The 12,727-nt window shown below is 36.5% G+C and overlaps 1 protein-coding gene across 1 annotated transcript; it reads left to right on the top strand.

Annotated features, from left to right (window-relative positions):
• Nucleotides 1–3,818: 3,818 nt before the first annotated feature.
• LOC120347461 (transmembrane protein 87A-like) lies at nt 3,819–6,932 on the top strand. Its single transcript, XM_039417457.2, has one exon. The coding sequence runs from the start codon at nt 3,873–3,875 to the stop codon at nt 5,700–5,702; it is 1,830 nt and encodes a 609-aa protein (XP_039273391.2). The 5' UTR covers nt 3,819–3,872; the 3' UTR covers nt 5,703–6,932.
• The last annotated feature ends 5,795 nt before the right edge of the window (nt 6,933–12,727 follow it).

A 12,727-nucleotide genomic window follows, 5' to 3' on the forward strand; every position in this document is an offset into this window, starting at 1 on the left:
TCTTGCTGATTGGCCAAAGCCACGAAGTAAACAAGGAAGTCGATGCTCGGGGAAAGGTCCATATCGTGTTGAATGATAGGAAATAGGAATCCCGTGAGAATAGTTATGGACGAAAAGATCGCCTCCGCACCAATGGCCAAGTACGGCTCTGATTCAGCGTATTTTTTATACAATAATTTTACACGAATGTACTGAACAGTACCGGTATCTAAAGTTGCTCAAACACTCCCAAAATTAGTGACAAAGTATGAAAATAATGTTTGGGGTCAAAGGTCAAACGTCCATTTTGCTCTAATTTGACGTATTTTTTATCCATTAATTCTACGTAAAAACACTACCAAAATTAATGACTAAGTATGTCCATTTTGCTCTGGTTCAACGTATTTTTTATCCAATAATTTTACGCGGATGTACTAAACAGTACCGGTATCCAAAGTCGCACAAACACTCTCAAAATTGGCGACAAACTGTAGAAATAATGTTTGGGGTCAAAGGTCAAACGTCCATTTTTTCTCTGATTCAACGTATTTTTTATCCGATACCGGTAATTTTACGCGGATGTATTGAGAGGTATCTGATGTCGAAGTCAGTTGCACGCGAGTGCAGTTGTTTTGCACGTCGTGAGCTATAATTGCACGCCAGGAATTCTTATTTGCACGCGGGAATTTCTGATTGCACGCCCGATTTCTCGTTCAAAAAGGCCATGAAATCCAGACTGGCCAAGACCTGATAACTGGATAACAGAGTTCAAAATACCATATCCTATTTCAGTATTTCATCATACTAAATTTGAAACAAAAATATTATTAGCTGAGCATGAAGATTGTTATTTTCCCAAAACCTGTAAGTTAAATCAGCCTTTCAGAGTTAGTTCCAATTCTGCAATAAGATCAGCATATCATTTTCTATTCAGGCCCTTGAGTATGTGAGAATGAGAACTTAATTTAACTTTTATTGTATTATCAGGGATCAAACATGGGCATTTTCTCTACTGATTTTTATCTGTATTTATATATTTTTCTTTTTTTTATTTCCTAATTTTATTTCTCGTTTTAGATTGAATCATGATAATTCTCCAGTAATTTATGTAAGCTGTTTTCAGATTCAAATTTACTTCAGTAGGCTACTTTTTACAGTACCTGGGGGGAGGGGGAAATTGATATTTTTAACATTGTAAGCCCAATAACCAATTTGACATAATGATCTTTTTTTCCTTGTATATCTGTAACATATCTCAGTATCTTGTTTATATTTTTTTCCTAGTGATCTTGCCATCACCATTTTATTTATGTTTTTTTCCTTTGAAATTGAAATTTTTATAGATTTATATTTGAATTCAGGTATTCTCAATCATATATCTGTATATGGGCCATTCCAAGCAAATGTTAAATTTCATCAATTTATAAAAAAAAGTAATTGTGAAAAAAGTGAAAGTAATTGTTTTGTATATTTTATATCAAAAGACAATTGAAGGTTATTGGACTGCATTCATTTCATGGATAAATTTAAAATTACACCCAGGTTTTTGATAATTTACACAAAGTGGCCTGAAATAAAGAAATTTTGGACCTCCTGAAGGAGGCGCAGTTCTTACCACTTCATGGCAGCTCCTGCCACGAACGTACCACGCCGTCTCCTGCCATGGTTTTATGGCGCTATTACCGGTATATTTACAAATTCATGTACCATATTTTAGTTTATCATGCGAAATTATATCTACTTAAACCCTAACCCCAAATCCATCCAAACTGTATCCATAAGAAAAACATTCCAACTCACCAAGTATTTATCACCATCAGCAAATTAGGGGCAGCCCTGCTATTACAGCCGACCTGCCGTGGTTACGGCAGTAAAATTGGTGGTATTCGATTTGCTGCCGCAACCACGGCAGCTCGCTATTGGTTTGTGGCAGCTAAAAAGTCAGTCGCCGTGGGTTTGGTCTTAGTGGCCATGGTTTGGAAATCCCGCCATGGTTTTGCGGCAGCTGTAGACGCCACAAAATACTTGAAACTGCACTTGTCCTGAAGTGTGCGCACCAAGATGGCGCACAACCTGAATTCAGATTGTGTACCAGGTTAGGGTTCAGGTTATGCGACATCTTGGTGCGCATACTTCAGGAGCACCGAAATTTTGATATAATAGGCACGTTTTGTGATGAATCGTAACATGAAATGTTTGATTATGTGGTACAGTTATTTAATTTCAAATACAGAAATAGATGCACTGAATGCGCTGCTCCTAATGCGCTGCGTGCAATGAGACTTTTAGGGTACCACCACTAATGGAACTTAAGTCAATAAAGCCTAGGTGTTTGCAGTGCTGTAGGACATGTCTTCATCTATCTAACAATTTATTACCAGAATTTTAAGAGATGATAGAGGGTGCTGTTCCAAAATGGGGCAAATGTTCTGTAGAGTCATGCCGGTAGAGTAACATACATTGTGCCCATTATTGGCATGGATCTACAGTTTTACATTACGGTAAGTTACTTATTAAGCAACTCATAGAGGGGTTCTTCAGCTACTGCACCATCAACACAGTAAAACGGTAATGCATGGTGGATTTGCTGTCCTGTGGAGTCTCGCTATATTTTAATATATATTTTATATCCACTAAGTAAGTCTTGTATGTAAGTTTTGTGCAATTTTGTTCCAACCCCATAAAGCAACTGATTGGACAATAACACAAAACTTGTAGCTGGAAATGTAAAAAATAGGCTATTGCATCTAACAACATGCAAAATTTCTAAAATTGTCCAGTAGCGTCACTTGGAATAGCCCATATAAGGATTTATTTTATAATTAAACGAAGTAGTTTTATTTAGGCAACAAATTTAGTTTGGAAAATGAATTGATATAATAAATTAACTCCTCAATAAAGTATTTTCGAGATATATAATTAGATGGCTAGGAGCTGGAGTCTCTAAAATTTCTGGTGGCCTTTTTTAATTGTCCATTGAAAAGACCTTCATGCTTTTTTGGTTAATTTTTTAGCTGACTTCGAGCACAGCCATTGAAAATCAATAAAACCTTAACCAAAGTCTGACTGATCAGCCTGGGTAACAGCCCAAACCAAACTTTAAAATTATAGAATAAATTATAAATAGCAGCAGAAGCTTTTTTTTTTCATCAATGTCACTGCAATATATTTACGACTTTTTAATGTGATTGTCGAATGGTAATAATTAGATACAAATGCACCATGCCACGAAGTATGTACCGGTACATTTAAATTTTAAATGAATTTCTGCAGAGCATATTTCTGTAGTGATATAACGAGTGAAACTGTACTTAGCTAATAAAATTGTGTTAGTTTTCTATTGACAGTTAGATTAGTACATGTGTAGTATATATTTTCGAGTCAACAATCTAACATGTTCATTTTCGAAAAAAATTAAAAATGTGGTGATTGAATTATTACAACTAAACCCTAAATGTATTTCAACTGACCTGACGATCAACTTATTTGTCATTTATTTTGTAAAAAAGATTGGAAACAAAATGAAAAATAAGGATATACCGTACAAAACTATTATATCTACGGTGATCTACCTATATTATATCTACAAATCTATCATATTATACCATGCATGTTCATATAGAAAATAGTGTGCTACATTGAGGTTCCTTGTAAAGCATTTGAAACTGAAAATATCCAGGAAATTGTGACACGGTAACTGGTGCAGCATTATTGACAAGCCCATTGTATGCTCGTCTACATTGTTAATAAGAGTTTAAAACAGATGTTTACGAGGCAACCGCTGTTTATATATTCCCTTGCCTAGCTAATATGATTATTTCCTTTCAACTCTATTTTATTTTTTAAATAAACAGATTTATGGAATAGAAATTGTATATATACACATTGAAATTATGAAGATATTTTTGATTATGTCAATAGTGACTTTGTTTTGCACAACATCATCTGCGGCACCACAGCAGGGCAAATTTGTTAAAACATTAACATTAGGGATTGTTGAGATTCAACCATTTATGAAAACTTTATACAAAGATTCCACCATTAAAATCACAATAAATAGTAAAAAATGTAATCCCAGTGATGCTGAATTAAAAATAGCATGGACTGCTCGTAGTACATCGTGTTTTGAAGAATACAGCTATGATATGCCAAGTGAACGACTCCAAAACTATCTTGAGCATCCAGAAAAGAATCAGGTGGAGGGTGCAAGTGGAGAATATCAAAGTAATATCGGTGAAACCTTCAAATGTGATGCTACCATGATTTTAAGTGACTCTAGTAAGAGAGATTGGAAGAAATTCCCCATAAAGCACACCAATATATCAGCAACGACCGCACCTGCGAAGAAGACAAAAAGAGAAGTTGCAGATCAAGATTCAACATCACAAGATGATACCAAGACTGGTGAAGCAAAAGGAAAAGAGGACTCTCAACCTAAGGACCCTAAAATTGAGGAATCCCAGAAACCCCCAAATTTGGAGACACCCAAGAATCCAAATCCAAAGCCTGAAGCAACGGAAACAACCACAACAAAACCGTCAACATCAACTAAGTCACCTGAAAAACATGTTGTTACAACAGTACAAATCGTAGCCCCTTATTTATTGGTTGTTGAGATTGCACCGTCGAAACCCGGTAATACTTCAAGAGGCACCATCGAAATAACCGTTGAAATGAAATCACCAAAAGGATACCTGTCTGCTCATGAATATCCCCTCCTCACATTTTATATGATAATGTGCATTATTTACTCCTTTTATGCGGCTGCTTGGCTTGTCATGTCAGCTTGCAACTTCCGTGACTTACTAAGGGTGCAGTTCTGGATTGGTGGAGTGATATTGCTTGGAATGATTGAAAAAGCCGTATTCTATTCAGAGTATCATAGTGTAAATACAACAGGAGAATCTGTAATTGGTGCAGCCAAGTTTGCCGAAGTTGTGTCCGCAATGAAAAGAGCTCTTGCTAGGATGCTAGTTATCATTGTGAGTCTTGGTTTTGGAATCGTCAAGCCCAGGTTGGGACCAATGCTACATCGTGTTATTGGTGTGGGAGTTCTTTTCTTCATTTTGGCGGTAATAGAAGCTTTGGTACGCACTGACTCTTTAAGCCATGATCCTACTAGTGGAAATTTGCTGTTTGCTCAAATTCCTCTAGCTGTCATAGATTCAGTCATTTGTTGGTGGATATTTATGAGTCTGATGCAAACAATGAAAACTCTTCGCCTTAGACGAAATGTGGTGAAGCTTTCCTTATACCGCCATTTCTCTAATACGATTATATTTTGTGTGATTGCTTCATTAATCATGATTTTCTATTCTGCTCGGTATAGAGATGAGTGTGTCACTGGCTGGCAAGATGTTTGGATATACGACGCATTTTGGCATATTCTTTTTTCCGTCATACTACTCGTGATCATGGTGTTATGGAGACCCAATATTAACAATCAAAGGTATGCGTTCTCTCCTCTTATTGATGGAGAAGATGATGATGAAGGTGAAGCGGGAGAACCAATGTTGGGTGGTGGGGCAACTGAAACTGTTAAAATGCGAGGATTAAAAAATGCAGCTGATCCAGCTCACAATCCGAATACAAAAGCAGAAGATGATCTGAAATGGATTGAGGAAAATATACCACAAACTGTAGCTGATGCTGCACTTCCTGCTATTATGGATTCTGATGAAGAAGTGATGACGACCAAGTATGAAATGAGTAAGATGGAATAAAGTATCCTATCTTTCTGACGATTTGTCACACAACCTTGATTCGCATGATGTCATGAAAATACTGTGTGTTTTTTACAAATCATCATTGCAGTCTTGGTATTTACACACCTCGCTTGAATGTTTCCTAACTGTGCTCTAAGCAAACTTAAAGCTTATTAATTTCAAGTTGCTGCTGAACGGTTATAAAAGAACATAAATCAGTGAAATATAATAAAACTATTATTCACAGAATATGTATGTAGGAGGCACTCATAATGTCGTTTTTTCCAGTGCCTTTGCTCATTGTCAAATTCTATGCTGTATTTAATCTAAATAAGAGCAGGAATTCTGGAATTTTACGGTACAAAAATAAGCGATTTTTTCCGCTATGGTTTGTTACATCTCTTAGCTATGGAATTTTTCCTACTTGGTTCTATTAACATGTAGCAGCCGCAGCAGCAGTATATCTGTTAAAGTTTAGCTGTGTGGCTTCTAAAGTTCCACAAAAAAGTCAATGCACGTGTAACAAAATATAAGAACTTTTTTCAATGCCATGCAATGTGCTTGCATCCTCTATGTATAATTACCAATATTATCAAACATATATATATATTTAGATTATTTTTCTTCTGTGTTTTACATGCTAATTTAGTTTGGGCTAACTCTGTCCAATTCACTTCTTAATTCTATTAGATGGTGTACTATTTGGCAACCATAGTTTGTATAAAAACATAATTGTGCAACAAACTTTTACATAGAATCTACCTGCTTGCTTTTGAAGATAATAATTTGATCTATCAGAACTCAGAAGGGACCCCCATTATTTTTATTTATTGCCTTGCTATTCATTGATAGGTAAGATCATTTTGACTAGGGAAAACATGACATAATCCCCAGGAATGATTGTGGTTTTACTGCATTATAAATATGTTATGGAATTTACTTTGTTTTCCGCATTTATAAAATAAAAATGGTGAATTTGAACGAGTTCTGCTGTTGGTGAAAAAAATTTGATTCAAGTCATGTCGGATGCACCTGAAACAAACGAATGGCCAACTATTTCCATACCTGACATGGACTGTAACCAAATGAGAGGCTGTGGCCTTATGATTAGGCTGTCTCCTCTCCCCCGGGAATAATTGGGAAAATACTGTCCTAAAACTGCATGCACCGTTATAAACAAGTTATTATTTGTCTTTCATTTTTTGTTATTTAAAAATAAATTTGTTGCCCATAGTGTATCACAATTTTCTCAATGTCTTTTTTCAACTTTTTCACATATCCTACATTGATGGTTCCCAAATAAGGTATTGAATTATAACGAATCCACCATACACCTGATGGATTTTCCCTTTTTTATTTCAGTCATGGATAAATTACACACCAATTTCCGAGATGTTACTTACTTGGTTAAATCTGCACAATCTGCGGGGTGAATCCGTAGACACAAATGAGTGTTACAGTTGATTATCTTCATATTTATATAAACACAACTAGGTGAGCCATTGGAGTTATCTTTAGCGCATGGTTTTCACTTTGAGGTTAAGATGGTTTTGTATCACTATTTTGAAGAGAAGCTCTATCAACTGTAGTCACATAATTAAAGTCGACGTATAATCTGACGCATTTATGTATCTTTGAATTTCATATTACTTGGAGATCCGGGTTGTAGTTGATGATACTCCGGGATACGACAGGGGGCCAACACGTCGCCATGTCTCTAGCAGTCGATCGCGTCTAAGGTTGAGTGAAATGAATAACACAAAAATCACCGCAAAATATTACCTTCAGGCAGTATTATGCAGCGCCTGCTGTGTGTCTTAATACAGTGAATCCGACTGTGCACTCGCAAAGTACGTCATACACTTACAGCATGCAAGTCTGTTGGAGCATATTTTTGCGTAACAAATGCAAGTTTCGCCGCTGACAAAGCTTAGAAAGAACTGCCGAATAATATATGCCTTTCAAAAGGTATTGTCTCCCTCCAAGGGCAGAGTGATAAATTTTATTCGTAACGGTATCAGTTCGCGATCGACTCCCCCTTTCTGAAATTTTTGGAAGAATGAAGGGATCGAAAATAACGCGTGCGTTTGCATTTCGTTAAAATCACCGATTGTTTTCTTCAGCGTGACGTGTCATTAATTCAGATTCAGTCATTAAATCCTTAAACACCTTTACGTCGGCGTTTATTCCACCTAAGTCACAAATTTTCCCGAGTCTTGACGATATTAACTTTTTTTGGACGGAACTGTGAAACCAGTGAGAAAGACGAGTTATTATATAAACATAGGCGACGAAATGCTAAAAATAAATAAAGGAGTTAGTTTTAATTTGGGAGCCCCACGACAGATTACAAATAATATTTTAGAGATTGTAACTTTCGTGTGCCAACGGCATACTTTTTGATTGGTTAGCTTTCGAAACAATACAGTAACTGTAAATTAAAACAGTCAATTGTGAACGCAATGTACTTCTGATCAATTCTAAAATAACCTTATACAAATAAGTGTAAAGTAAATTCGATCAATTTTTCATTATACCAAAATAAATGTTATTGCATAACCCGCATAGGGTAATCGGAGACGCCAAGGCAAGCGTATTCTAGCTAAAGAGGTTTCGACACCAGCCATTTTTCGGTGTCGTCTGGACGTAAAACGATATTTCCGATATATTTTGCCTTTCGATGTTATCTAAAATGTTTTAAAATATAGTGATATATATGGGTTAATATACGTGTGTTAAAAACTATTTTTTGCGTGGAGGGATCATGTTCGTGGTATCTGCCTCGTTAACTCTGAGCCATGCTTGTCCCTACTCCCGCGAGTAGACACAGGATCAGAATTCTGACCTGTGTTTAGCTATTGCCAGTTTTAATATTATACGCAGAAATATATCAATCGAATATTGGTGGTTTTCCAAAGTACATGATATTGGCACAAAACCCTGCGCACGCAACTCTATGTGTCTGTTTGATAGTTGGAGCTAAACCCTCCATGGCATCCAAACCGATATGAGTTTTCTAATCGAACACGAGACATCTGAATCTGCACTTAAATTAATAATTACAATAATTTTTTTTTAAAGTATTTTTCGTTGGAACTAATCGGTAACGGCGACAAAAATGGTGTGGGTACATCACTATTCTTAACGCGTAGCCTGATGCGCCAACAGCCGAGGCCTGGTCACCGAGTCGGGCATGGGAAACAACAATTACCCAATTATTCGTTTTGGATACACGAACTTAGTGGTAGAGGAGGTAAGCGGCTTCCTAATCCAACGTACGGCGGCGGGTTGATCTGCAATCCTATCGAATTATGCAATGCGACATTGCAGCAAGTGATGCCTCAGCGGTTGTGTTTCTGAATGATGTCTACTGTTATTAACACGTGAAAGAAAAGTTTGGTTGCGTCAAATCGGGACGATCACGTAAGATGCAAATAGAATATTGCATGTTTCAGTTACTGAATAAGGGTTGACAATCTGAGGAAACTTTGCGAGCGAATACAGTAAAATGGACCACATTCGAACAACACGCCCTTCACGCCTTATATAAATATGACTTCTTAGTATTGAACTAGTACATTGTTACTGAGAAAAATCGAATATCTCGATCACAATCAGAAGCATAAGTTTTTTTCTTGATAAATTAATATTATCGATGACTAACGATGAGGTCGAGTTAAATAGCCAGGTAACCGCTTGAAATAGAAAGTCAACGTTGTGGGGTATGTGGCGCTCGCTATTCTAATCAAAGCCTATCTAGTATTCCTTCCTTCTCAGAGGTGCAGTTGGTTTGTTGTTGGTTACCAAAGTGCTGTGTGTCGAAAGTCCCAATTTCGAGTACCGGTACTAAACTACTCAACTACTGGCAGACGGGACTTGAAGTAATAGGAATAATATGGTGAATATTAACTCCTGAATTTAGTATCCCAGATAAGTTAGTTAAAAGACTGAAAGACTAATGCAAGTTGAAAGAACTGAAGAATGGTGAATATGAATTGTTAACATTCAGTTCAGACGTTAATCGCATAAGTCTGATAAGTGCTGAAGTATAATAAGACTGTGACTGTTAAAACAGCAATGCAAAACGAATTGACAAATTGGTGTATTTATTTATATTGGATTATCGGTATACCGGTACTACTTTTATTGCAATATTATGTCATGTATGTACGGTATCCAATTTATTACAGTAAGTTTTGTATTAGTCGATATACAGATATAATAATACAATATAGATAGATAGTTATTTTGAAAACTCCACAATCTGACAATACAAACATATAAAGATGGAGAATTCTGAAGAGCGAGCAAAATCTTTAACAGTTTAAAAAAGTTTAAAACAGGATGAGTAGGATAGGATAGGATTTACATATTTATCCCAGGGGAGAGAAAAGCCGATAAGATGGCTTATCCATATGGCGAACCACGGCCTCTCATCCGGTTACCATTCCAAGTCGGGTATGGGATTAGCTATATTGTTTGTTTTCGGAAGCATGGACTTGATGATGGAGGAAGCCGTAACCGACCAGCGGTTACGTGAACCACCCAACGACGGCGAGGAGTCCAGCAATCCTCTCTCACATAACCATCCCTGCATGGGATTCGAACCTGGAGGTGCGGTGGCCAGCGAATTCCTAACGCTTAGCCCGTTGAGCCACACCGCCGCGCGTATCATGTGCCCACTCACCAACAACACGCATTCACAAAAAAAACACAAACTTTGTTAAACAAGGCTTGGGCCAGAAATAACACACAAAAAATACGCGAATGTAATAAAATTTCGGGCTGTTGTATACTTTTAAAATACTCAAGCTAATAAGGACCAATTCAATCCCATACCAAGACAACATGTGTAGGTGTAATGTAATGTGATAATCCAATATTCCATCGATCCAAGTGTTTTCAGGTTTCAGTATTTTGCAAAAAACTTCGAGTCGTAAAAAGATATGTGAAACTTAGACATGAGTGAGCATTTTTAGATTTGAAAGTTTAATTAACTTAACCACTCCACTCTTACATCCGGTTTTTCAAGGATTTGTTTAACTTTATTTTTAACACAAGGTATGAGTGCCATATTGCTGCTTGAAGGTTGTTTTGAGTATATCCTCGTTTTTATGAATTATTCAAAACACAGTACCATTAACTTTTAAAGTTGAAACTGACATGATTCAGTATTTAATATATTTATTTCGTTTGTGGTAATTTTGATGCAATATTCTTGATCTCTTTCTAACACTGCTCACAATATCTTTTTAAGAAAAACACATACACTGTCATACACAGGTTAGAACCATACTTCTAAAATTGATCCTAATTGAGAGTGAAAAAGTAGAAAAAAGTAGAAAAATAAAAATTGCTTAAGTAAGGGCAGAATGTTTTTACTTTATCGAAAAAGGAGTGGGAGTGGTGACTCCTCTGCGGCCCATGGGACGGGGCCACGGCCCATCAAGTTGTGTAAAGAAACTATTCACTTGGCTAACACAGACAGTCCCCGAACTCATAATAGAACTATAATGTAAAAAATCTGAATTTTTTTTGTCCTAACCCTAACCTGGTACACATACTACAGGAGTATATTTTTTTGGTTTGAATATTGACAATTTGGTAAAAATTGAAAATTTTGTTAAGATAATTGAATTTTTCCTGATGGGGCCGTGGCCCATCAAGCTATGGGCCACGGCTCATGTGGCCCAATTAGATGGGTCGTGGCCCCGGCCCATGGGCCGTAGAGGAGTCACCACTCCTGTAGCGAAAAAGTACCACTCCTTACCAGTAGGGCGCAGTTTTCAAATTCCGAGAATGTCCCGTCATTTGGTTAAATAAAACAAACACTTCATGTGTCTCACAAACAAGGGTCGTCTGGCACAACGACGGATGCGTCATATTGCACCATACTTGTCTAGTCTAGATAATACTCTAAATCAGTGGTTCCCAAACTTTTTAAAGTTGCGACCCACTATTTATTACCACAGCTTATGGCGACCCATTTAACTATTTATGACATAACACAGAACACAGCAATGGCTAATCAGCGTAAAATTACCATGTTTCCTCGAAAATAAGACATTGCCTGAAAATAAGACCTAATTTGAATTTCAAAATTGATTTTAATTAAACCCTACCCTTAAAATAAATTTAAAATGTGTGGGAGAGGAAAGGTTCAATGACCTGAGGTAATGTGAAGATCACACCACTATTCAAGATTGTGTAATGTCACAATCACAATTATGATATTTGTCATTGATTTTTGTATAGGAAATACAAATAAAAACAATGGACGTTGTTTTTTATAAACTGTTTATTAAAAAATCTTGGGATTTTTTACAATGTAATTTTATTTTTGATAAATGAAATCAGAAGATCTCCAAAAAAAAACCATAGTGTTATTCTTCAAAAGAAAATGAATCTAAATCCTGTCTAAATTTCAGGGAACGCGGTAGGAAGTGCTGTACAGTGTACAAAACTGCTATGCGTGAGAAAGCCACATGGTCATTCTTTGTGTAGCAAATTTTTGTTCCTTTGAGAAGATCGTAAAAAGAAAAGTTTGACAGATTAAAATTTAAGTTCAATTTAATTTTTTTTTTTTTTGAAGATTTACGTATTCAAGTCGCCACCGATCCTAATAACCAGTATGATTGATCAAAGCTTTCTACATCTTTTCACGACCCACTAAGTTCCCTTTTGCGATTCACCAGTGGGTCGCGACCCATAGTTTGGGAACCGCTGCTCTAAATTAATCGCGGCCATCATGTGAACAAAATTTTCCTTCTGTAAACCGGAATATTTTTCGGATGAATTCAATGATGATGTTTTTAGATTGCGCTTTTTTGTTTACTACGCAACTTCATTTTACTGTATTTTTATCGATATTGAGGGACAACAATGTCCATACGTCCCCAAAAGGAGGGGTGTCTGTTCATCAGCAAAGGGCATTCTCTGAAACAAGACAATGTCGCTCAATTTGAAAAGTGTGCCGTACTGTGTGCCCCAGGTGCCATGTTTAAAAATATATTATATTTAGCCATAAAATTCTTTATAATTTC

The sequence above is a fragment of the Styela clava genome, chromosome 11, assembly GCF_964204865.1.
Source record: "Styela clava chromosome 11, kaStyClav1.hap1.2, whole genome shotgun sequence".
Taxonomy (NCBI): domain Eukaryota; kingdom Metazoa; phylum Chordata; class Ascidiacea; order Stolidobranchia; family Styelidae; genus Styela; species Styela clava.

Excerpts from the sequence above, each read along its gene's own strand:
- LOC120347461 (XM_039417457.2), top strand. The coding sequence starts at position 3,873 with ATGAAGATATTTTTGATTATGTCAATAGTGACTTTGTTTTGCACAACA.